The sequence below is a fragment of the Euwallacea similis genome, chromosome 26, assembly GCF_039881205.1.
Source record: "Euwallacea similis isolate ESF13 chromosome 26, ESF131.1, whole genome shotgun sequence".
Lineage (NCBI taxonomy): Eukaryota > Metazoa > Arthropoda > Insecta > Coleoptera > Curculionidae > Euwallacea > Euwallacea similis.
In genome coordinates this window covers 129,093-155,710 of record NC_089634.1, presented here as the reverse complement: position 1 = coordinate 155,710, position 26,618 = coordinate 129,093, and the positions used below count along the sequence as shown (strand labels likewise).

The window sequence follows — 26,618 nt, the reverse complement described above, 5'->3', positions numbered from 1 at the left end:
AGTTTCCTTAAAGGAATTTTTAAACCGCACTTAAAGAGTGAGAAGTCGAAGTTAAGTTGTGAGTGAGACCAAGTACCAACATGACGTGGTACTTTCGAAGAAATATGTGCCCAAAAGAAGACAATAAAATCCCGGGAATAACTGCGTAATTATCAGACACCTTCGAGAACAATACCCCTCATTTACAATCGAAAAAGAAACCACAACTTGTTTGGGTACCACCGTCGAGATGAGCAATGTCAGGGCCATTTTAATGCAAATTTATACAATCTACATAAATAAATTGGAAAGTGAGACGGGATACGTTTATCCGATTGTCGAAGCGACAAAAAGGCACGTGTCTCGAATTCTCGAGTGTGTTTGTGTTCTTCCAGGCCTTGTCAGTGAAGTGTTTTTCTTCTCTTGAAGCTGTCTTCTCTCGTAACGGAATAAAATCGAATTAGAGTTGAATCTAATCGAGTTTAAAACCGCCAGTGCAGTGCTTTTACCCCAGAAACCCGACACCCTTTTCCGGATACCTTATCCTCAGCCTGTCATTATGTATTTAGTGTACACTCGACCAATCAAATTTTAACACTCTACTTCACACAGGTACCACCGCTCGACCCGACTGGTCCACTTTTTACATCGGGGGCGAGACAAGTGTAAAAAACACTCATAGTGCAGCCGTTTCCGCTGCATCGTCACTTAATTATTAAACAAACACGCATCCGAACCTGGATTTAATTTACTTTTTTGCCGGTACCACCAAAACCAGAGAGAGCGAGAAGATTTAGCCAAGGATGTAAAAAATGCAGCCACACATGAACATGTACGACTTGCATCTACAACAACGACCATTGTCACTGACAATACCAACAACGAAAGGCGTATTTCTTGATCGGCGGAACCGATAAAGTACCCATCAGTATGTCACCGAAATCCGGGCTGACCCTCGAACTTTTCAGTTAACCGTTATAAAGAGGAGTTTTTGGTGGTACCGCTCTTAAGTCAGCAGGATAGTCCAGAAGCTCTGGTATATCTTAACGGGCTGCATCAGGTAACAAAGTGCTGACGCAGTGAAATAAACCGCGATAGAAGAACCAGTACCACTGAACCTGCTCCTACGGCGATAAACGCGGAATATATGGGATTGAAGAGTGCTATTATAGTATCCCATTGTTGCATCATCGCCCCGGGAAATGGTTCCCAAAACTTCATTTGGTACCATTGAATTGTAACAATAAGTAGGAAAAAATCTGTCACATCTTGATCGTGTGGTAAAAAGGGTGTGTAACCGGGTTCCATTGCCGATTCCCATCGCACTGGCCCTTGCTTTGTTTGCAACAGGTACAAAATGTATTAAACTTGTATGTCGTAACTTAGATCCAGTGGCGCTACTTCTCTATGACTTCCCCTAAATTTAGCGATATTGTGCCATGCTACGCCTATGGATTAATGCGAATGTAAGCATGGGAAAAAAGTTATTTTTACCTGCCCGAATTCTTCATACTGGGCCAGAGACATGTGCCAAGATAGTACTACTAATAATTTACGTAAAACACGAAATCGTTTTCTGGCTCATTGGCCGGCTCGTGAGAACAATACCGCGAAGTACCGACGACCGCAACAAATCAATAATGGTACTAAAGACTTCCTAGGTGGTACCGCGGCCCGGAGTGACAGAAATATAAATCGCCCTAAATGAGAAGTAGCACTTTCTATTCGATGTGATGACGATGGTACTTCGATTGTGCAGCTCGAACTCTTCCGCATATTCTCGCCGCGGTGGTGGTACCGAGTCGAAAAGTTCTCATGTCCATCAAGCTGGGCCGTATAAAGGGGGCATTTAGGACTATTGTTTACTCTAACAAGATTTTCGAACAAGATAGACTCGGGGTTTTGGGTAAATATCGGCTACCGAATGGGGGTGCCTATTATTGAAGTTTGCTGGTACTAGGTTTTTTTTGTTAATAAAGGTTTTTGGAGCTTTGCAGTGGCGTGGAGTAGGGACACTAAAATTTACCACAGACGTTTTCAAAATCCCAAATCAAAGCGATTTAGCCAAAGCGGAGGTGTAGAGATGCGGCTCCAAGAGTACTGGATCAATCCATCGGTTATGGAACACTGCAAGAAGCGTCTCATGGAACCATTGAAGGAGAGAGCCTAATCCCTTATAAAATTAATCAGATGACAAGTAAGAATTGCCATAGCGGTTTACACAGGTGCACGGCCTGTTCTTGACCCACTTGCGCGGAATGGGCCTCTTTGAGGAATCGGAATGTCGGTTGTGTCTTGAGAAGGAAGAGACCGTGGAGCACGTTCTGTGCAAATTTCCAGCAGTTGATCGAAAAAGGTTTGATCTGCTCAGCAGAGCAGAAACCAGGCCAGAGGGCTTAAACAGGGCGCCACTTAGATAGGCGGTCAGGTTCGCGAGGAACCTAAAAATACTAGAGGATGACTATTATTTAAGGGGTAATCATGGACCTCTAGTAGCAGTAGACACGAAATCTGACAAAATACTGAAAATACATATGTATATGGGAGTTGGTACTCTCTGCATCGAATGTTCCTAGTTAGATTTGTTTCAACTTGTGTCACAAAAAAGGACTTTATATCTGACTTGGAACATCCTGTATATAAGAAGGCAGTACAGACACTTATAGGTGAGTACCGCACTGAGCATCGCAAATATCGAAACAATCCGTTCAGTCATGAAATATTAACCCGAATGCAAATATTTGCTCTTCGACCGATAAAATTATTCACTCCAGGTTCACGGCCACTTACCCCAACATCTTTTATCGATTTCCATATCCGGGCAAACACAGACTTTAAAATTCAATAAGTCGGTACCACCGTTTGCTCGAAAGCGATCACCAATAGTGCCTTAAAATAGTATCCGCCTTCGTCGGTACGACCGAGGCAACCTGTTACCCCGGCGAAAAAATCAAATTTCACGAGTGAGTCCCGGGTCAGCAACCTTGAGAACCACCTGTTGTAATCTACCTACCTACCTCCTTCGGTCTAAGAACCAAATTCTGCTCAGGTGGTGATACTTTTGCTTTCTTTTTAATTACACGCCTGTTCGTGTGAGAGTAGCCTTTGTTTTGTGGGATTGGGTTTGAGAACGCGGCCACGGGCAGTACCATATTTGAATTTATTCAATATTTTATAGGTACATACTTTTTGCCAATCAAAGCTGCCTTCTGGGTGGTCCGAGCGGTACCATCTTTTTCGATCGAAACGTATAGGCATTCCACATGAAAGAAGTAAATCGAATTTATCGCTCAAATGTATTTCAAATATGTTGGTACTGAATTTATGGTACCACGTGCGTAACATGCACCGTCCAAGTCGGATTGGTCTTTGATCGCGAGGCGATATAAACATTGTCAAGTGTCAGCTTGTAATGCGCGCATTACGACTTTGCCGATCGAATAATTTCTATTGCTCCATTATAGGTACCAAATACAGGCATGGGTAACTGCTTAATTTATTGAGCATATAGCAAAATTTCAGCCCTTGCCCGATAAAACCAAGTGTCGGTACCTTGCAAAGAATTTCTGCGTTTACGTCCATTTGGGATATTACGGTGCTGCGGCCATAAAGCAAAGCGTAAAAATTTGCAATTTATCAAGATCTTCCCCGAAATTTATAGACCTTAGCGAGCATCCAACAAATTTTCATGCGATAAAGTACCTTTTGCGGTACCGTACTTTTAAGACTTAATCTTGATCCCCTCATTTCGTTATTGTCCTTTACTTCGACGACAAGACAAAGGGGGGCCAAAACGGCGAAACACGCACCAGCTGCATCGATAATTCTTTTTTTCGCCAATGGTCGACGTGTTAAGCAATGGTACTGTATAGTACCATCGCTACACATTACCATACGCGGATGATTTAAATCTGCGAAATACCTCGAAAGTTGAAAGTCGATGATTGAAACTTAAACAGCTTCAATTAGTCGCCCTCCGAAAGTAATCCGGTACCACCATTTCGCGAGGACAAAAAAGTTTAATGGAAATTTAAAACCGTTTCGCACAATGGTTCCCTACACCATCGCGTCATAAATAATCATTAACCTCACTGACCCAAGAACCATTCAAATTTATTTTCCTTTTATTTTCGGGGATGATAAACGGCACTTTAAAAACATCGACATAAACAACGGACCGTGCGGTACCGCCGCCAGTACCACCTCGTTTTTGGGGAAGTAGGTTCGATCAATATTAATTTTTATATTGTATGCAAATGCAGTTGCCCTTCACCGTCAAGTCTTCTAAACTTCATCAGGTGGAAACTCTGATGCTGCTCGCAGTAACACCTGAGCTACTCCATGTTTTGCATGGTGGGCACAGTGTTCCATGCCGAAATTGGCAAGTTTTCACATGCATCGCACCCCTACTGAACAGCACCCTCTTTCATCATAAAGGAAGCCGATTCTCGTTAACCTTTGGAACTTCCTTCCAGACTTTTTGTGTTTCCGGGGACAACAGTTGCCGAACAAGTTTATCGTTTTGTGCCTCAGCAGGTTGTCGACAAATGTTCCTTTTTCAAAAAGGGGTTGCGTCAATTAAATCCCATGTATTAAATGACTTTTCATATACCCTCCTTGGTTCAAGTGTTACTTGATATTTTCACATCGATACACACAGAAACAATTACGCGGCCATTATCGACCCCATGAGGGGTGGAAGGGTGCACGGGAATTTTGCAAGTGATACGACAGTTCCCAGCCAACGATGTGGCAGTAATCTGGTGAAAAATTCCTGAGTAGAAATATATGAATTATAAATTTTTTTATTATTTTAATAACGAGACGTGAAAAGGGGCCACTATTAGATCCGAGGGTTGACGCCTTTCGACATTGGGCTACGCTGTTCGTCCCGAAGACTTCTTGGTCTCTCTATTAGCCCACCAGCGTCTGATGAGTGCCAAATAGCACAAAACCAGTAACGGCCTGACCTGCACTCACTGCGATGTGGAACGTTTCTCAACACGTGAGCGTGCTCTCAGGTGGTAATCATTGGGGTTAATCGAATTTCTTTGATTTGAAGTAGATGTTTATTAATTGAAGTATATGCTTTAGGATTCCGCCTTTTAGCCGACGTTTTTGCTATAACACATAAATTATTTTGGAGTCACCTTAATCGGTTTCGGCAATTAAGTTGATGGCCTATCGTCTTTTCATCAATTTTAAACATCAGAGAAGCCTGCGTTTCGATTAATAGTGTATAGAAGTGTGGCCCGCAATTTGAGATCTAGGAATATGGGTACTTTGCGATCACCGAGAAAATGGTCATTAATCACGTTTTACGATGCCGCGCGTCATCAAAGTCTTCAATTATGATTTTTCTATGACGAAACCGGCCACGCCGACAGGGATAATTTTTACGGAGTGGAACAATTTTCCGGGTTTTTGAACATTTTTATGCACAGAACGCTTGTTCTTGTATGTGGCCATATGCCAATTTAATCACGTTTACAAATACTCCTACCCAAAAGAGTAAGAGCCACTGTTTCACTGTTACAATCTGAACAGACCAACCATGCAACAACGAGACCCAGACCGGTCTAGTCTTGGTTTCGCTTTGCTCATCATTATTGATCGCCGATATCTCGGAAACATAGCCAGCAATTTCTTTCAAAAAAACGTGGATTTAGTCGCATCAATAAGCCCTCCATGCACTGCATTGGGCAGCCCTCCCATACGGAATCCATTGCCGCCCAATGTACCTCAGCTGTGTATCATTATATTTATCGGGAGGACTTCAGCGAGCTGAATCTTCAGTTGAGCACAGCTTAACCTTACTTGCACAATCAGGCCTTAATTTCGCAGCAGCGCCATTCTTATGGGATGGTCCAAGTACCGGCTTTGGTTCGGCCGAACCGACTTTCAACAACAACTAGGCCTTAAAGCTACATTTGCCTCTTTGTTTTCCTGCATTCTAGATCTGTTTTAATCTCGAATAAAGGATCTTTCAAGGAAGTTCAATAAACACACCATGCAAAAACGATAAGGCAAGTTCCCCTCTGAACAAACCCAGGAAGTTCCTCGAAATGGGTCGGCATGTGATTAAAGGTTTGTTAACCCGATTACTCACCCAAATACTGACCTAATCTTGACACCGACCCTTTTGCTGAATGAATAAACACCACTTATGACTGATTTGGGAATGTATTTAAAAAATGTATTTTGAATTAGGTCATTAACACGGTTTCCGCTGTTAGTGCCTTTGCGGGTTCGAATTTGAAGAAGAAAAGGTTTATTAACCTGGTTCCTTCAGGACTTGACCCATAACACAATACAGGCCTAATGGCGATAAGATTCAGCAAATAGAATATGTAAATTCCGACATACGTGACGATCCGTATCTATGGTAAACGCCCGGTGTTCGTCGGGACACATACGGCGTCGATCAGATTTCCAATTACATTCGAAGTATTGTTGGCGAAAGAGGAAGATAGAGCGATAGGGCACGTCCATTTGAAGGAAAAAAACGAACTTATGTAGATCAACGTCTGCGAAGTTTCCCAGGAAAAGCGACGAGATATCGTCGGTACCGCATCAGTCGTAGGTACCCATATGGCAGCATTTACTTCTCATGCAAATTATCAACTAATAGAAGTGAAGCAAAACATCAGATAGCCGCTGATGTGGCCGCATGGACAAATATAGCGCAAGGAAGTGCTCTTTGGTACCATCCGAAAGACCGAGATGGTCCGATAAACCCAACGTCGAAGACACGAATACCAACGAGGGTTGCTTTTGTTTTGGCATAAATAACGCGGCCACCACCTGCCGCAGGAATTCCTCCGGATGGCCTTGAGACAGGTGGATGGTACCGAGACCTGGTGCAGATTTCGACCCGGCTACCTGTTGTTTCCAAGCAGCAGAAATTAACGGGAGTTAATGTAGCCCCAAACACCGGCCGATCAGGTATCGAAAACGTGACTAAACTGGTGCAACAATTTACTAATATGATGATCACATAAAAACACGCGGTATATAGAAAGTAGGTGCAGCATATTTTCCACTCCATTGTCTTTAAGGCTGAGCGATGTCACCGGATAATAAGGTCAAGATTTCGAACAATACCATTCTCAACTGAAAATTAAGGAAGTCCGTTGTTAGATGAGGCATATTCGATATGAATAATGGTTTCTGGTGCGCCTTATGTGCCTGCTTGGTCAATGGGCCGATACTGGTTTGATCACTGCTAATAATCGATGTGAGACGTGGAAGTGATGAGTCATTTGAGGTTTATTTGCAGGCCAAACCTTAGAAGAGTGAGAGAGCGGTGGTATGTGCAGATTGTCTGAGTAAATGATGTTGGAAGTTTTCTTAGAATCCGCTTCATTGTGGAGAGATCTAAGTATAGCCAAAAAGCAGCAGGACCGGGTGACAATTTCAGGAAAACTTACCAATTTTTCCCAAAATCATACTGCCTGTTTTTAAACTTAGATTGGCCACATCACTGATTAGAAAATTAAAAAATGGTGAAAAGTAGGAAATTTCGATGTTGATGTTCGGAAACTGGCTAAAGATTCGCTTCAATACCCTGTATAGGGTAAAATATACGGACAAATTTTATGAGATGGTGGGAGACATCAATACAAACTTTTTTCTTACATAAATGCTATATATGCCCGCAAAAGAGTCGTTTGAGGAGAAAAAAGACAATGTGTGTTTGATCATTATAATCACTTTTTGTTCGTGTTAGACGTTGTTTTATTGATAAATAAACGATGGCTTAAAGTAATTGTTCAAAATATTGACCATTTGCTTCAATTCAAAATTTCTACCGTCGGTTCATTGACTCGCGAACCATATGGAATATTCCGGAAATAGCTTCTAGATGTGTACAATTGGCCATTATTCTTGCGAAGAGATCTTCTTCATTATGAATAGGCGCTTCGTAGACCAGAGATTTGAGATAATCCGAAAGGAAAAAATCCAGAGTGTTGAAATCAGGAGGAAATCAGGGCCAAGCTATAGGACCTCCTCTTGCAATCCATTGGTACATATCGGTAAGTTCTTCAAATGAGAAATTAACGTCCACTTTCACTACAAATTTTGATTTAAATATCAACAAAATTAATGTTGCTATGCCGATTAAATAATCATAAGGCACAAATAATACCTACTGCGGTCTTAAAATTAGCATCGTTGGAATATCTAATTGTGATAAAGAAATGTCAGTGTTCCTCAACAACAGACGTAGCTGAAACAAAAAATGTTCAACGAAAGACAGTGGTGTCCAACTAATTCAAGAATTAATTTAGTTATTTGATATAACTTAAAATATTTCATTTGCTCTACAGCCCTAACGGCGCTTTTGCGCGCACTCGTTTATGAAAGAAAAAAAGTTTGTATTGATGTCCCCCACCGCCCCTTAAAGTTTGTCGATATATTTTTGGGACACCCTGCATATGTTATTATGTTCAGTGAAGTGAAATCGGTGAATCTAAGACAAAACGGCTTAAGTTATGTACTTTCCAGTTGGAGGCACTTCCTCAAGCTTCGCCATAGCCGCTCAAGATTGACCCATTTCATACGTGACTTATAGAGTACTTAATCTCCTAGTAAATAACGTCATTTAATGGTACCATTTAACACGTACCAAATTGACTGGTCACTTACCGAATGATAACGCTCGGACATGACGAATGTGGTGTGGCGAAACTCCGCATGCACATAAGTATCTATTGCGATATAGTATGTCGTTGTCACTGTACATTATGTACATATCCATTGTTTGGAGCTGAATATTTGCTATGCGAAGCAGCGCTGCTTCAAAATATAAAAGACATAAAGTCTCATTAAAAGAGCGCATCTCGAGATGCGGGAGCTTTTGTTTAAAGACGTATATGGGAGGTTTAGTTCGAGCTTAATTGGAGTACGTTTTAAGTAATACAGGAACTAAATGGGTTTAGAGCTAAACAGTTAGACGACGGTCGATCTCGAATCCCGGCCGAAAACACAAAAATCGTGCCCAAGTTACAACAACCCGTGGCGATCGTTACCGGGAAAAATTAGCCCACTTCTTGACGTCTTCTCGTGAGATTTGCGGTTCCGTGAAGAAAGCGAGGTCTTAACTCCGAGTGACAACCTCAAGATAAATTATTTTCGGGTCCAAACACCTTTTGCATGCACGATTTTCAATCGATACGCAACCATAGAGAAGAAGATGCTTTAACGTGGGTAATTACAGGTTGCTCTAATAGCGCCCAATTTAGACGTCTTCAGGTGAAACGGTCCGAGATTTTTATCGATAAATAGCGGCTTTTGTACCTAATGGCTTTCGAGATTAAAAAATGTACCTGCCTATTTCGTTTTTCACTTCTATTTAGACGTTCATTACCGGCTCTTAATATCGCTAATTACCGGTTTATCTTTATAGCATCGGATTTTTGTTGTAAAAGGCGCTCGAATGCACCTACGATTGGCACTTAAAGGCGAACGTCCTCAGGACCTTTTGGGGGCTGATTGAAGAAATCTCAGTTCATGGTTTCTGTATGTTTAGCAGCCGATAAATTATCCCGGATCAAGTGATTTTCTCTCTGTGAATTCGGAAATGAAAGCTTCAGTCACGAAGCACTCTTCCATGTACCTTCCATGAACATTAGACTTGATGTTGCATGCCTCAGGTCTCAAGCGGACAGGCGGATTTGGATTTGGAATTTTGCATTTCTGACAAATAAGGATTTCCCATCGATATCTCCCATATTTTGGCCCGATATTTCGAGGACTAATTTTAAAAAAATCATTAGTGCGTGGTTCTAAAGCGTCTGGAGGTGCTTCTCCAGAAAATCCACGAAGCCTCTGAGGAGGAAAATGAAACTGAACTAATTTGCCAATAAAGGGCAAGCCCCCTTTAGTTGCCCTCGAATTTCTCAATATCGACGGGTTTCCTACGTGGTCCGCCGAAAATTTTCTAAAAACTTTGCAAAACGCGGTGGCAATTTGGGTTTCCCGATAACTTTGGAAACACACGGACTCAATCGAAATTCCTAAATTAAAAAACTTAACTTAGTTTCTCGATATCGGAGAATATTTTCCCCACTTCAGTCCTCCTGGAAGTTCGCGGTTCTTCTAAAAACTTCCCGGCTTGGAAAACTGGATTTGAATTTCTCGCCACCGAACGAACTTCGCAGACTTCGTGCGAATTAGCGAGGGAAAAAGTTTAAAAATTCTCGACAGTGAAGGACGAAACGTCACGCGTAGATTCGGGTTAAGCAAAAACCTCCTGCATCGCTCTTCCAGAAGAAGAAGGATACTTTAGCATTTGTCAAAAGCGACATTAGCCTTCTTCTCCTCGTCTCAAGCAAATAATTCAGGCGTGCCCTCAAGGAAGACGTTTTGGTCCAGGTCCGGATCGTTTCGTTAACGAATTTTTAAATTGGCCCGTGTGAGAGCCACATCAATTGCCAGCAGGTGCCCGAGTGGGTGTCGTTTTGTATATTATTGGCACAACTCGGGATAATTACCCGAATATAATCAGCATAAACAATAAACTGACGGCCGAGTGAAAATGAGCGCTGTCAGCACGTTTCGTCGCTTAACGGGCCTCATTGGCATATTTATGCGGTCTACTTTCGACCAATCGCGAAATTTAATTTCGGCGCATCGTGGGCGAGGTTCTAACGCGCAATTTGGTCCGGAGGCAAATGTGACAGTTTTGACATAAGACGATAAATAATACCGCTGGCAGTTATTACGGCCTATTAATCACCAACTACATTGACAAGAGACGATTAAATCTGTCGGTGGTTTCGGGTAGTAGGTATCACAATGTTAGTTAGTCCGGGCCCATATGGCCTGAACTCCCGGCCAAATCGACGCGGTATTTCCTGCGTCATGGTGCAATGAATTTCAATTAGTTGAATCTTCAGGATCAAATAACCGCGTAGGATGTTTGTGCCTTTCAATTGACTATTAATGAAAACTGAATTTCCGCGCCAATGACTTGATTCATTCGCCAATGACTCGATGAATCCTTAATATTGCATTAATCGCTGATTATTTGCAACAACCTGCACCTCATTAATAACTGAACTGCCCACAATGGACACCTGGCAATTTAAGTTTCAGCCTCAAAATTTCTACTAATAAAACGAACTAATTACATAAAACCCACTGAGCAACACATCAAGCGAGACTTTCTCCGTGAAATATATGTAACATGGCCGCATAAACTGAAGTGATTGTTAGACGACCACGAGGAGGATGGGCATAATGCAAGTCTTAATGAGTGACACATGACTCACCAAAGTCTATTATGCAGCATTACCGAGCCGATTGGCGTGTTTATGTGATTATATTTGAATACATAAATTGATTTAGACCTACAAGGATAGTGTGACCAATTATAAATATGAATCCGAGTCGGCCTCGTTATTCACTTGCTTTAATGCCCTTTGTTCTTGAGATTGAGCCGCACCATGTAAGTGACTCTGGTCAGGTTTGTATCACGTCGGGAAGGAGAGAGCGGAGAACTGTGAATTTAGTCAGGTTAAACTGGCGCAAAGTGCTCGTTTTAGAGCTGAAGAGGGAGAGTTCAAAATTTGAAAAATTCCTATGAGCATTCGAAAAGAACTGAAATTTTGGAATTTTTTGCAATTTCCTCCTCAGTTTTTGGGCAAAAAGTCGACGTTTCATCAGTGCGACTTTTCCTCTGCTACAACGGCATATTCGTAATTGGACGTTTCGATTTTCGGCAACCATCATCAACTCTGTTTTCCCTTATGAGCCCTGAACCTTCACATTTTCGAATTTAGATTTTTTCCGAATTATCATCATGCATCACGTGTTAAAGCTCAGTCTCACACATCTGATAACGCTGTAGCCTCAGAAATTGTTGCAGCTGATCCCTCCGTTCAACTCGCAGGCCGCGTCAAAATCCCTCATCCGCTGGTATTGGGACGCTCCATTTAAAACTGTACATTTCGAAAGACAGCCAAATTATCTCTTCTAAGAGAAAGTCAACGTTCCTGCTGTTTATGGCCTCAAGTTCGAGAATCTCAATTGTCGATGGTGACGTTGGTACCTAAATCAGGCTTAAAGGCACTGAAGCTGTTGTCCATTTTAACTTGCCGAAAGAAATTTTGGAATCTCCTTGACGCTCTTCTTCACTCATGTCGCCGATCGTTGTCGTGCAGATGGAAGAACTCTTAAGAAGAAATCTGACACATAGATCATAGAAATCAGGGTCGACTGCTTCATTACGCTTCAAATAAATCGATGACCGAGATGGTCTAAAAGGTGCAGTAATTACTTGAATACGGTACCACCACACGATTCTTTTTTCGTCCCACCTCGTGTCAGAGGCCACTCGGTTTTCTCCTTCGTCGGTGCCAAAATCTCCACCTGCCCACGCGCCTTTTATTATTGTCCGGGAAACAATGAGATGAGGACAGAGGCCGGGAGAAGAACACGAAGACACACCCGGATCGCGGGATTTACATATGCCCTATTAAGGTTCCGTTGGGTAACCATAACAGTACGCCATTGTTGGCCGGTACCGCGAGCGCACGAGACAAAACAGATATTTTTCGAGTCGTCTTCTTTTTGCATGGTTCAACAATGGCACGCCGAAACAAGTGTCAAATTGTATGAGGCTGCGCCTTATAGGTGTGTGTTGGTACCCGGAACCATTTATCAAGGGGATATGGTATTGAGTGCCAGATATGGCTTGATTTCATTTGGGAGTCGGAGAAAGGCCCTATTGTTTCGCCAAGTGTATTATTGTCAAGTGGAGTCGCTCCATGATGGGGTTAAAAGTCGATAATAATCTCATTTCGAAACCAGTAAAGTGTCTGAGGAGCTAATAAATAATGTATATTATATACTTCTTGAAATCGACGCCAGTCAAAAGAAAAAAAAAAGATAATTATTCAAAACACAAGATATACAAATATACCCTTTTCAGGAGGGCCGATTTAAATTTAAAATCAATTCTCTTATATTCCACGACCCCGAAAAACTTTTTTGAATATCAGTCCTCGTTGCCCACTGAATAAATTCTGATTTCGAGATCTTATCTTGATGGTTTATGTAATCGAGAGTAAGGAAATCCATTGTCTCGAAAACACTGTCATTAATTTTTCTTATAGTCCGCATGCCCGAGTACCCAAAACCTCATAACAGGTTCGAACGTTCTCCCTCAAAGCTTGATTAAGAATTGCGTAATTAGCTCAAATTAACATTCAATAGTTAAAAAACGGCCTTTGTACCCGCACCACATAATTGAAATTGAAATCAATGCGAAAAGGTCAAATTTAAAATAAAGACTCAATTTGGTTAGTGCTGTTGAAAAGCAGTTCATTGTATGGTAAGTTCAACCTCTCATTTCGGTACGGCCGGTGTTAGAATTTTGATTGTTCAAGTGGTACCATGGAGGCGTACCTCCAGTCGTAAAAATGCGCTCGTCACTCTCGTTATGTATGTATGCACTAGCAGGTGGTACCACTACTGCTACCAAAACTTTTTTTCGACAAACAATGATTTTAACCGGGGAAAAAAGGAAATAAAACACACTTGACATACTTATTCGAACTTATATTGTATTTAAATTCCATGGTAATAACGAATATTGATTGTTAAGAAAAACGTTTCAGACAATGAGGCTTACAGTTAATAGATTGTTTCAGATGTAAATATTCATTTTTTGGGACGATTGTTAGGGCTGCTTTCACAGGACTTTGTGTAATTTCCGATTATATTAAATATTTTTTATAAATTTCACAGGATGTTATGAGACTGATAAATCGGCTTATTTATCATCGTACGAATCGCCTACTTTTGTGTCGATGCTGGGAAAACTCCCTTAGTAAGAAACCCGATGTGGGTAGTAGTGACTTCTCGAATCGAGCTGTCCTGGAAACTTCCAATCAAGAAAAAATCTCTGAATTCATTGAAGGAGAGACACAGTCTCATGGTGAAGTTGACGCTTCAAGACAAAAAAATCAGCGATTTCCTCTGAACAAGAGAGTCCTTCGGGTCATGTCGAACGCATTCTGGTGTCTAAAATAGCTTTCTTCCAATCCAAATGAAAGCCGGCACAGCAGAGTTCCCATCACTTCTTCTCAGGCATTCGTGGCGAAGAAGAGCACCCTCAGGACCTTAAATCAGTTTGTCCATGCCCGCTCTAACCAACGACTTAAGGTCGGCGGATCTAACGCCATTAGTTGCTGAAGGTGTCCCTCCGTGATTAAGTTCTTGTTGAAACCGTTTTTTCGGCGCTTTGAAAATTTTATGTCTTCTAGGATTCCAACAGAGTTCGTGTTTACCGTATGTTTTAGGCTTGCAGGAGAGTCTTACCACACTTAAGTTGAAGGCCTAATTTACCAAAGACAGACAAAGGCCTAATATTGTTTCCTAAGACTTCGGTTCTGTAATTTCTTTCAGTATTAATCAGTAATGTGCATATTTAAAATTCTAAAGCGAGCAAAAACGTGTTACAAATTGCTGGTGTTTCTTTAGAAAAAAATCCTCTTTAAACGGACTTTATACAGACATTTCAAAGACCAAAATGTTGAATAAGACTTGAAATTTTCAATACAAGATGCAAATGGGCACTAAATTGTATTTGACGAATTTTTTTTAATCCCGAAAAAGTGTCTTTGTGGTGGCTTAGCTTTCACCTAGAAGAAATCAAGGGCGTACCGATTAGAGATTCAAAAGGGTGTTGCAACACTAGTAATGAATTTTTAAACTTTCATATGGCTATGAAGAGATGGGGTAGTCTTTCAATGATATCATTGGATTTCACACTCTAAATCCAGATGCGGCAATAATTTCAATCAGGGAAGACCATGATCGTCCTGGTTGGGGATTGGAAACGAGACAAAAACCTACAAAAATATTCTTTATGTTTGCAACACATCTACCTCCCAGTATTTTTGTCCAAAAAGTATTTCTTATGGCAAGTTTAGACCATAGGCGTACGCTCGGGGATTTCGAGAAAAAAAGTTTTCTAAAGCGAAAGAAAATAATTTTTTCGCTTTAGAAAACTTAGCTAAATGATGAGCATCAACAACGTGTCAGATTTAGGCAAACTTAAGCATAATTTCAAAAAGGTTTTAGGTTTCGAAGACTTCCACTTCGAGAAAATCGATCCTATTCATTTTAAAATGCTCCTACGCCTCTGTCTTCCTAGACGTAATAATTATTTTTTAGCGCGCAAAAAGACAAAGAATAAAAAGTGTAACGCTTTTATTAAATAAAAGGCAATAAAAATCTGTATATATCTTAAAAAACTAAGGCACTGTACGTACAATGGCAAAGATAAATAGTATGTACTATATTACCGAAGTGTTATACATACATACACTTCATTTGACTAGAAACAACTTTCTCATGGGCGCGTACTAGCACCACTACAGATCGGAGAAACTTATACTAATTCATATAAAAAAATATATTATCTAATCTACTAAAAAAATTAAGAAAAATACAAGTATTATATACACATTTACCACGACTTCATGGTAAATTTAACACGCTTTTGATATAACTTTGAATACTTTTAGTTTTAAAGGTATACTCAAAATACTCCATGAAATCATGGTGACTAATTTTGTACAAAAATAAGGTCAGTCTTGTCTTATAAAGGCACTTTAGGATCAAGGGAAATAAATACTGAATTTATGCACTCATCACGAGGAACTTAATAGGACTTAACCACAGGATGAAGCATTGTGGGGCTGCCGCCAGTGCATCCCCCCTCAGTATGCTTCGTCAGCAAAGACATCCTTGAGAAGGTTTTGCTGCAAGTAGCGCACGAATATTTTTTCACGTCCGAATGTGTCTGCAAGTGTGCCCTTAAGTTTGACCTATCTGCAAACGCCCTGTTGCAGTATGTGCAGGAAAAGGGTTTTTCTCCTGTATGGGTTCTGATGTGCCCTTGGAGCAGCCAAGGCCTGGAGAAGGCTTTCCCGCATATCGTGCATTTGCAAGGTAAAGTGTGGGTCCTAATATGCATCTTCAACGCCCCCAATGAAACATACACTTTCTCACAGTACTTGCAACTGAAGGACTTCTTGGGACCTTCGCCGGCTGCACAGTGGAATTGTCGATGTTTGGACAAACCTGAGAAGGTGGAGTAGCTTTTCCCGCAATCTGGACACTGGTGTCTGATTCCCCCGGGTTTTCTCTTCTCGGACAAGTCTTCCGCTGAGCCCATTGGGGGTGGTGAATTGGTGCAGCTGTTAGGACTTAAGGAATTTTGGTCTATAGGGGCACTGTAGACTGTTGGTCTCAAGGCCACAGGTTGCACGGGCATTTGGTGATGTGGTGGTGACAGGGAGCTGTCGCTGTATGGAGAAGTAGGCGGCAAATATAAACCTTCATGGGGGTAGTGATAGCCCACAGGGTAATAAGCTGAATGGTAGATACTTCGATGCCAGGTCGTAGGAACGTATTCAGGGCTTATGGGCGCTGGATATAATGGCAGACGAGGAGATTCCACTTTTGTCGCTGCAGGATAGAAATGTGGGGCACTTGGCGAGGCCGGAGGAGATGCTATGGATACTGAAGAAACTGGCGATAATCTTGAATCCGGTGAAGATTGAGGGGAAGACGGAGGAGACATTGAAGCCAAACGCCCGGTTCTGATCAAATCCTCAGGCTTCGTAGACAAATTCTCCGGCTCTTCCTTAACTTCATCAATAATGATAGGCCTCTTCTTCAAAGGACAGTTCGAATAGTTTTTCGCCATAATTGAAATAGGCATGTTTGCACTTGCACTCAACACTAACACGTAAACTCTCGTAAGAATAGTCTGTATGCAATACCGAGCTCAGATTGACTGAACCAAACGACGGTATACCCAACTCTGAGAATGAAAGAGGCACCACAGCAGTTATTAAACGAATCCCCACCACCATGGTATCCACGTGCCGCCAGGCCAATCAGACATAGGGGACCAGACCACGTCCAATGGCAGCAAAGTGGAGGCAGGCAGGTGTGCTGTGTTGATAAAATTGGTGTCTTATGCCGTTGGATGCTGTCTGGTTGTTTTTTCCTCTTCAGGTTCAGGTATCGTGCCCCGGTTGCACCAGATTTCGCAAAGAGTTGCGTAACCCGGTCGCTCTCGCCGCGAGAGCTTAACGGGCGCATATACCACAAACCGTGCTGAAGACTGAAATAAGTCTACTTGCTTGCGAATATTTTTTCATCGAGTAAAGCGCTAGCGCCACATGATTATAAAAGGAAAGCAAATACCTGAAGAGCATTTATCTACAATTAACAGTTAAACACGAAAATCGTCACCTTTTCCTACACCCAAAACAGGCCCAGATGTTTCAATTTCTTCACGGCGCATCTGTTTGGAATTACTTTTTAATGGGGGATTCCGTAATAGGCTGAACAGCAAACAACATGGAATGTTTTGTCTTGAAAACGTCCAAATATAGTCAGGTTAAGACGGAATTCCCAAGGCTTTCGATGAAGTTTTCAAATACCCGGATAAAGGGATTTCTTTCCATTTATATCTGCGTGGTTCTATCTCAGTAAAACGTGTACAAATCCTTTGATCTCTTCTCGTGTTTACCTCTATTTGACTTTCAGTTACATGGGCATAAAGTTGTAATTTAGGGTAAGTTATTAATGTGGTGTCAACTTTACATGCAGCCCGCAGAAGCGCTGAAACGGAGCGTTAGCCATATTCTTGGTTTCTGTAAAAATTAGCTCATGTTATAATTAACCGCACATTAATAATTTAGCCCTTAGAGTGCGACAGCTGTCAGTTCCCCGATCTAACTGGCAGATGAAAGGTTTTTCGCGCTGAAGTTGAAGCTTAACCCACAGTTGAAGTAATGAGGGCTAGCCGAGCCACCTCCGTAATCAACGGTCACGTTATTACGTTGAAGAAATGTTGGAATAGAGATTTGGTTTTGGGTATTGGTAAAATTCTTGGTTCAGCTGATGATTACTCTTTTCTATGAGTTTGATCATTGATTCCTGAGTTGTTGGATAGGCATAATGCTCTTTTCCTCTCCCTCTCCTCCACATACTCGTTGCAACTAAAGTGAAGTGAAAGTTAAGGACAACATTTTCAAACCAATTTCGCCACGGTTTTTAGTACACTACGAAACCACAAAGCTTCCCTAAAGAGTAAGAAATATGGATTTATTTCTGAAGCAAATCAGGGGCGCCCTGAATCGGTTTTATATCAGAATAAATAATCAGAACTCATAAGAGAAATTTTTCATAGTTGAAACGATAAACAGCATTGAATCAATATGACTGAAAAGGAGGAAAAATGTGTTAAATTTGGAAAATAAAAATCAGAGACATACGGGGCAAGGTTGCGAAAAATGCTGCACCAAACGCACCTTCAGTCCTCAATAAAATCCCCATGAAAAACTAGATCTGCCAGTGACTTGAATAAGAGGTAAAAAAAGATTTTTCTGTGAAAATGTGAAAGGTACTAATTTATTTTGCAATAGTGAAAGAAACCATGTTTCAAACTGAAACTTGAAAAACGATTTTTCAAAAACCGGGGGCGTGGTCGGAAATACTTTTTTAAACCCCTTAAAGTGGTGAAGAAATTACGCACCTAAGGTAAGCGAACTTTCCTGGCAATTACTTGCATTAATTTACAGTGGCGCACCAGTCGTCCTTAGTTCCTTTTGTCCAAATGACGTTACGCCACTGAGCATGAAAGTCCATATATCCCAGCGCCGGCACGCGTTTCATATGTGACAGCTGCACCTTATTGGAAAAGACCGTTACGCGTTCCGGAACCAGAAATAACCTCACCCGGGAGGGGGGTAGTTTCGGGTCACCCCCGGCACCCCTCTTCGCACCTGGCCGGGACCATCGTTCACGTTGACATGTGCAGATATGTGCACAGGGGTGGATTTCTATCCTCGCATTGAAAAGTGAGCACCTTTTCGGGGGTATGCACTTCGAACATCTGTACAGGGGCAGGTAGGGTCAATAATTTAAGATGCAATTGTTATGATTGCTGTATGAAATTCAAATTGGGCAATTTGGGGTGGGCAAATGGAGGAAGGTTTATTTTTTAGTTAAGTTATTCCTCTGGCCATATACAGGGACGTCAGAATCAATCATCCACTGAGTATATCAGTAATCATCGGTCCGGTAAGCACGCATTCCGTGTTGCACCAAAGGAATGCAGAGCACGTTCGATGGCACGCGTTGCAACGTCAGATGGTCATTTTTCGACTGAGTGACTTCAGCACATGTATATTAAACGTTTCCCCCATACATGTACCTACAACCAATTCGTTTCCAAGCCTTATCAGCATCTATATCAACGAAGTACCTAAATCACTTGTAATGGCATTTAATCTTTAGGTACCAACCAATTTGCATGATTGCTCCGTCAGTCGTTTGTACTTAGATCCTTTGGAGTAAACATATTAAGTATATCTCGAACAGATAAAACTTATCTAATGTCATGGTCAAGCTCTTTGTTGTTAATTATTTTATTGTTGCCTCATTATCCAGCCCTTTAGAGCAGAACTTTGTGCCTTAAGGAGTGGTGAAAAAAAGGATTGTCGTCTACCTACCGGAAGTCTGTTATGCTCCATGGATCAAGTACAAATAATAATCATCAGCATTGAAGTTTCGACATATTGTTTTAAGGGTTAAAAACCTTCAAGGAATTGATTTTTTTCTCGAATCTTGACAAAAAAACAGACGTAAAAGAGCGCCGTGCGGTGTGGTATATTATGTGGAGCACCTGGTCCGAAACCAGGTCGGCGACTGAAAACGCACCTGGGCAAAGTATACCCTTTGCCTTGATTTAATAAGCAGTTTTTTCAGCAGACGACTATTGGATTAATGTTATACTTAATCGGAAGCTTGTTGTGGCGTGTTTAATTCGGGACTGATGTCATCGAACAGTTGTGGTTAGAACCACGGTTCCTAGAACCGATTGATTCACGCACCTAGAAGTGAGAGTTGAGTGGGGTTCCAAGCTTGAAATTTGTGAAATTGGGAGGAAACATCCTGTAATTAATCATTCACAATTTTCTCTCGGTGAATCCGCAAAATTTCCGAAGAAGATCTGGATTTCATGTCCATGTGTACAGTGGATAGTGATTACCCTTTATGGGAACTTTGCCTTTCAAGATTCTTCCGTTACTTCAATAGTTCCCAAGATTTTTTACTTAAAAATTAATCTTTTGACTAGAATCATCCAAAGGACGCACTATGAAATGAGTAATAGTTTCGAAGTTATAAATTTTCGAAAATATCATGGTTGAATGCCGTTCTATCCTATTAGACCCTAGAATTTCGGGCGTTAAGATAGTGATCACCATTGGCCACTCCTGATGATTTTTTGCTTCAAAAATACCACTTTCGAGTCTAATTCGCCAAAAATACTTCTCGACCAGAAGTTCCGTTTAAAAGTTACGAATAATCAAAACTGTTGGTAATCCCCTATGATGTTCTTATCCAGGATTATAAAACCCGACACTGGGAACTTACCGACATTCCCCTTCATTTACCTAAACGTAACTTCAGCTATGTAAATCTATTTAGAATGCTTCCTGCCATTGCTCTCTATCGGAAAACAAAAGAGAAGCTAACTTCATTTGCAAGAGAGCGTCCTTTCTTAACCGCATTATCCCATCCTTCTTGCCAAGATTAACTTCTTGAAGGCCCAAAAGCAGACGTCTCTATTAAAATTTTTACGTATAAAATCACGGCCTCACTTCCTCAACCTCGTCAATTCATCAATTTTTAGCACCGCAAAACATTCTTAACTGTAGTACTTGCCCACCTCCATCACGTCAGGTAATATTGAGACTACCCAAAAGCACTCAATCTTACTCTTCAGCTGTGGATTGAATTCGTCAACTGTCATGGAGGTGAATAGTCAGATTTACATATGTATGTCTTAGTTACGAAATTGAAATGACTTAATTAAGTCTGATTTCTTTTTGAAAATAATCACATGAGTCTGCGTTTGGTCTAGACAATGAAATCTGCAGAGGTTTAGGGTTGATCAAAAAAGATGTTAGTTTTTTTTGCTTTTCTATAAAGCAGAAACAATTTCGGAGTTTTTTTCAGCTTTTCAAATGTTCGGAATTTAGAGAACCACGCTTTATTGCTTTCTCTAAGACCATATACAGAATGGCCCAAAAATATGTCGACGAACTTTAAAGGATGAAGGGAGATATTAATACAAAGTTTTCTCTTAAATAAACATATGCCCGCAAATGAGCCGTTTGAGCAGAAGAAACAATATGGTTTGGTCATTATAATAACTTTTTATTCGTGTTAGACTTTTTTTATTGATAAAAAAAAAGATTGCTCCAACGGTTCATTGACTTGCGGATACTATGGAATATTTCGAGAATAGCTTTTAGATGTACGCAACTGGTCATTATTCTTTCTAAGAGATCTTTCTCATTACGTCTATTCGTTCGCAGATCAGAAATTTGAGATAATTCCAAAGGAAAAATTCGAGGGTGTTGAGATCAGGAGAACGCGCAGGCCAGATTACAGGATCTCCTTTTGCAATCCAACGGCGCACATCGGTAAGTTCGTCAAATGAGAAATTAACGTCGATTCTCAATACAAATTTTAATTTAAATATCAACGAAGTGAATGTTACTATGCCAACTGAATAATCATAATGTACAAATAATACCTACTACGGTCTTAAAATTAGCATCGTTGGAATATCTAATTGTGATAAAGAAATGTCAATGTTCCTCAACAACAGACGTAGCTGAAACAAAAAATGTTCAACGAAAGACAGTGGTGTCCAACTAATTCAAGAATTAATTTAGTTAGTTGATGTAATTTAAAATATTTTATTTGCTCTACTGTCCCGACGGCGCTTTCGCGGACACACGTTTATTAAGGAAAAAAGTTTGTATTGACGTCCCCCACCAACCCTTTAAGTTTGTCGGTATGTTTTTGGGACACCCTGTATTGAACCTTTGTTTAGCTTAAAAAATCCAGCCGGGGCTGTTTTTCCTGCATTTCAACGACCTTAACGTGGCAATCTTTTCTTGTCAACCCAAAAATCGTTAATATTTGTACACCTTGTGACCGACACTTTTTCAATCACATCCCAAGCAACAAAGCAGCAGCTTTGCCTGCATCCAGCGAAACAAAGCGAACGCGCGCCTGATCTCACCTGCTTCTTCTAACAATAGCCATCCCCCTCGTAATTTGAAATTCGCAAGGGAGTTTCGCCCTTAAACCGGGGTGGCTTAAGGGCCAAGTTGTAGGCGAGTACGGCGGCACGCGTCCCGGTTGACCGTTACAGGATGCATTTCGCTGGAGCACATCTGCACGTGTATATTCGCTAATGTAAATCCTTGGAATTAACTGGTAATAAGTGTGTAGATGGGAACCTTTCTCCACGCACGTGCGGGTGTCTTTCGCGTTGTTTTATCGGGCTGAGATCGAGCCAAAGCAATCGAAACCAGATGCGTAGCCTTGAGACGAAGACACCTTATCACCTTAAGAACACACTTGACTCACCCCCAAAAAGCAATTTTATCTATATTTAGTGCAGGGGCTTTATCTAAAAATAAGTGCTCTTGGTATCTCCTCGGGGTGCCTGGCAGATGATTTTGACAATTTTCGGACCAGCTCGTTTATATTGAAAAATTAAAATTTCCGTTACGAATCCAAATATTTACTTGTTTGATCAGACGAGGTCATTAACGGTGGATCTTTGATGGGAAACCTTTGCTCAAACATCAACTTAAGATAACACGAAGTACCTGTAAATATTTTCATTTGTTGGTCCCTTTAAAAGTTGCAAAAACGGTGAGCTTTAATTGCGTATCAAAAACCGGTAAATTTTTCGTGAATTCCCAAGGGGGAGATTACTAACGCTAAATCACGACATAAAAATATTTAGATTTATTAATTTCACAGTGCGAATGGAAATCCGAAACTCAAACTCACACGAGGTTATGCGGGTTTTAGTCCCTTGGAACGCGATTATTCCCAGAGATTAGAATTGTAGATGCAATTTAAAGAGGGTCAATTTTTTGCGACACGCTGTGCCATAACCTCCCTACAAGGTATTTAAGGCCCAGGAAAAAAGTAATGAATTATTAAATCGGGACCGGAATAGTACCGCCCGAAGTGCAGTAGGTAGGTACGGTTCGAAAGGTTTATGGCAAGTTGCAGTTTGCGTACTATTTAAGGCAGCTTTCGTACAACTGATATGCATGATTTCATTTAAAAATCCTTTGCTGCCTATGGGGTTAATGCACTTATTATGTATGTGTAACAATATTATATTAAAAACGGCCCATTGTTCGGGCTTACGTAAGCAAGGACAAAGGCGATTGCTAGAGCAAACGATAGAGATGTACAATTAGCCACCCCGATGCGATCATTACACACGGGTTTCAATTATTCGATTGCATGATTGCGATAAATCAAACGTGGGTAATAAACACGTATCGGTAAATACACCTTACCCATATAACGATGCTTGTAAACGGTCGTGTAATTAGGTACTACCATTATTTACATTCCCGTCGTGTTGAACATCGAACTCTTAACTGTGTTCAGTACGTTTGTACTTCAGTGAACAACAAGTTTAAGGATTTCTCAAGGAAGCTTAGAGGACAGAATGGGCCAAATTCTCGGGCGAGCGGAGACTGAAATGACTAGGAAGGATTTGTTGGTTCCTGGATTTTGACCACCTTCCAGCACCTCAACAGGGGAATTGGAATTATCCGGAAGATCATTTTTTCCCAGGGTTTCTCGGGGTAGTTCCGTTCCCTTCAAACCAGCGCCGTAGCTCAGCCTACATTCAAATTCGTGGATGATGGGCTCGGCTCGCGAAATTCGATGAAACTTCTCCAACTCTTCATGGGACGACCCTGACTCAACCGATCCTGTTGGATTTTACTTACTTTTTCAACTGATATAAGTGCGAGATGGACGACTGAAATGACCGCAGTCTCGTGATGGTCAAAGATGCAAATCAATAGCAAATTTCGAAAAATTGCTGGAGATTTCGGTAATTTCGGCGTCTCGCGACGGGCAGCATCTTCGTGGATCTTTCAGGGACCTCGTCAGATCCTACGCGTATTGTCAGTCGACGGGGGCCCCAGAGATCCTCCTAGAAGAATAATGTTCCAATTGTGGCACTCAAATTGCCCGAGCTAATCCAACATGTTTTATTTCATATTCATAGCTCGTATCTGCAAAACCGATCTGCCGGTTGTTCCATTCTGGCCACACCCTCGTCCATTTTGTTGCCTCCATTTGACACTAGTCGATTTTCTAAATTACGATCTTGTGTCGCTGTTATGTGCGACCATTACCCAAATACTACGAACTACTTACTTATACAATACTTGTAAATTGGTTTTTGTCTGGCCTCCTTATCTCTCTCACTTACTTATTGACTGCTCGGTTGTGAAGTTGTGAAATACCTGTGTATGTTAATTGCAGCAAAAATTAAGTAGGGACCGAAAAAATGTGTCAGAACGGACATAATTTACGATTTTTCGGCGAAAGCTCCATGAATGGCGCAGCTGAATGGCAAGACGCTTTTTACGTCCTTAAGGGCCACACAAAAGGGCCCCGGTGACAAAAGTTCTTTGCGAGTTACATATAGCGAATCCGGCATTGTGCCCTTTGAATGGGAGCAGGTTACGAGCTTTTGTGCGGAGCACCTGAACATTATCGAAGGTACGACCCACGGTCGAGAAATTAACCAGGTCGAAATTCCTGGCCTGCACAAACAAACACGACGAGAAGGAAATTAGAAATTATTATTAAAACTTGGTAGTACCGATAAAAGGGAATTAACAGGGCGTTGAAAGAGTACCGCCCTTTGTTTGACAGCGTGCGTGACCGGGCATCAGATTCGGGCGGCTAGACGGCCTTTCAAACGTTCAACACTCGACATTCCTTCAGAATGGGTTCAAGACGGATCGAGAGGGTTCTCAAAGGGGTACCGCTGTGTGAACAAGTACTTTCGTACTAAAAAATGTGCGTTTAATAGGCATTTTTGTGACGATTAAATCTCTTAAGCTACCGGAGGTTCAAATGGTCATGCTGAAGATACTCGTCATGAAATCTCAATATTTCTATAAGGAATGACCCCTTCTGGGAGATAAGAAATTACCACAAGGGGAAAAGGAAATCCAAGCAAAATCCTCTAAATCTATTGAGGATCAATGAACCCTCAAAATCAACAAAAGCAGCCATTAAATAGACCAAGGAGAAAATATACGTGTTATTGGTCTCTTATTGGAGCTCTCTTTGGATTCTCTGGTGCATTCAATATATCCAATGAACACTGTAGGTTCTATAAACTTGAGGACTTTAGTGATTCGTTGGGTCCATTTCTAATTTGGCCAATTTATCCAAACTATCTCCAAATATCGGCATACCTTCGTTAACAGATCCTGGAGGCTGATGGGAAGAAAAGAACGTCTTTTCCGGCGATGAACAATCACAGACGGTTTACGAGAAAGTTCACGTTGAAAAGCGTATGAGCCCAAACTTGGCAAAATAAAGCCCCAATCAATAACACAATCTGAACCTGTTCGTGGGGCCTCATCAGGCAGATGCATCGTCCGTATAATGAGTTGATTAGTGATCGATCGGATATTGACACCCCGGCGTGCCCCACCGAAGACTCCGCATCTGTTCGAAGATCTGATAACGACGTGGGTGGAAATAGCGTTTAGTAAATTTGATTGAACGTTGCTGGTGGCTCCAACCATCAAACCAGGCACCTCAGCATTGTTCATGTTACGTACCAATAGACGAAATAGTGATGAGGTAACCGACCTATTTTGGGAATCGAACATCTTAAATGCTTCGGTATTTGATTCCGACGATTCAAAGAATTGAAGCAAAATCTCAAATTTAGCATGTTTAAACTCCGATTTGCCACTTTACAGGGTCGGCAGTCATGGACGCAGCTAGACTCCAATTTAGAGGGGGACGAAATTTGAAATTTGACTTTCACCGGATATCAGCTCTCCGCCCCCATCAGCTACACCCTTAAACTGGGATTTGTAAAGTCCTAACTAGTCCGTACCCCGTTTGGAAACTCGAATTTCTCCTTGGCTAGAGTCAATGACTCGGTTTTTGGTATATACTGAAACCAAAGGGTCATTTCCGGGGCTTTGGGCCCATCTGCGCCGGACGAAGTCTCATTAGGTACTGTCTAATATGCCTTCACATGATTTTCTTTTAATTCCTTTGAGGAAGAGAGAGGATATAAGTCAAAGCGTGTAATCTTATGCAACTAGCGCATTAATAAATTATCTCCGCATTAGCGACCGAACACCCTGTGGCGCTTCAGACGTATCTACATATTAGCTTATCGAACAGCATGATTATAGACAATTATGGGCTGAAATTATAGCATGTGGATAATTTGATAGTACACATAATACAGTAGATAAGATCTCTGTTAATTTCAGCTGGGTTTATGGTCCAGTAGTGCTGACGCAAGCAAGGTGGTACAAACATCTTATTATCACCACTACATGAAGAAATTTATACCTGTGCTAGGGCTTGTTTGAGCTGTCTAAATACTAGAACACGATTTATGGCCCAAATATTGACTATATTCTTGGAATGTTCTTCAGCTGATAGATAATGGTATCTCCCAATGGATTCCGGGAGAGATATATCACAAGACA

At 41.3% G+C, this 26,618-nt stretch overlaps 1 protein-coding gene across 1 annotated transcript; it reads right to left on the bottom strand.

Moving 5' to 3' along the window:
• Window positions 1-15,186: 15,186 nt before the first annotated feature.
• On the bottom strand, window positions 15,187-16,812 carry esg (escargot). Its single transcript, XM_066402553.1, has one exon. It carries the CDS (start codon window positions 16,718-16,720, stop codon window positions 15,656-15,658), a length of 1,065 nt encoding a protein of 354 aa, XP_066258650.1. The 5' UTR covers window positions 16,721-16,812; the 3' UTR covers window positions 15,187-15,655.
• Window positions 16,813-26,618: the final 9,806 nt, after the last annotated feature.

Excerpts from the sequence above, each read along its gene's own strand:
- esg (XM_066402553.1), bottom strand. The coding sequence starts at position 16,720 with ATGCCTATTTCAATTATGGCGAAAAACTATTCGAACTGTCCTTTGAAG.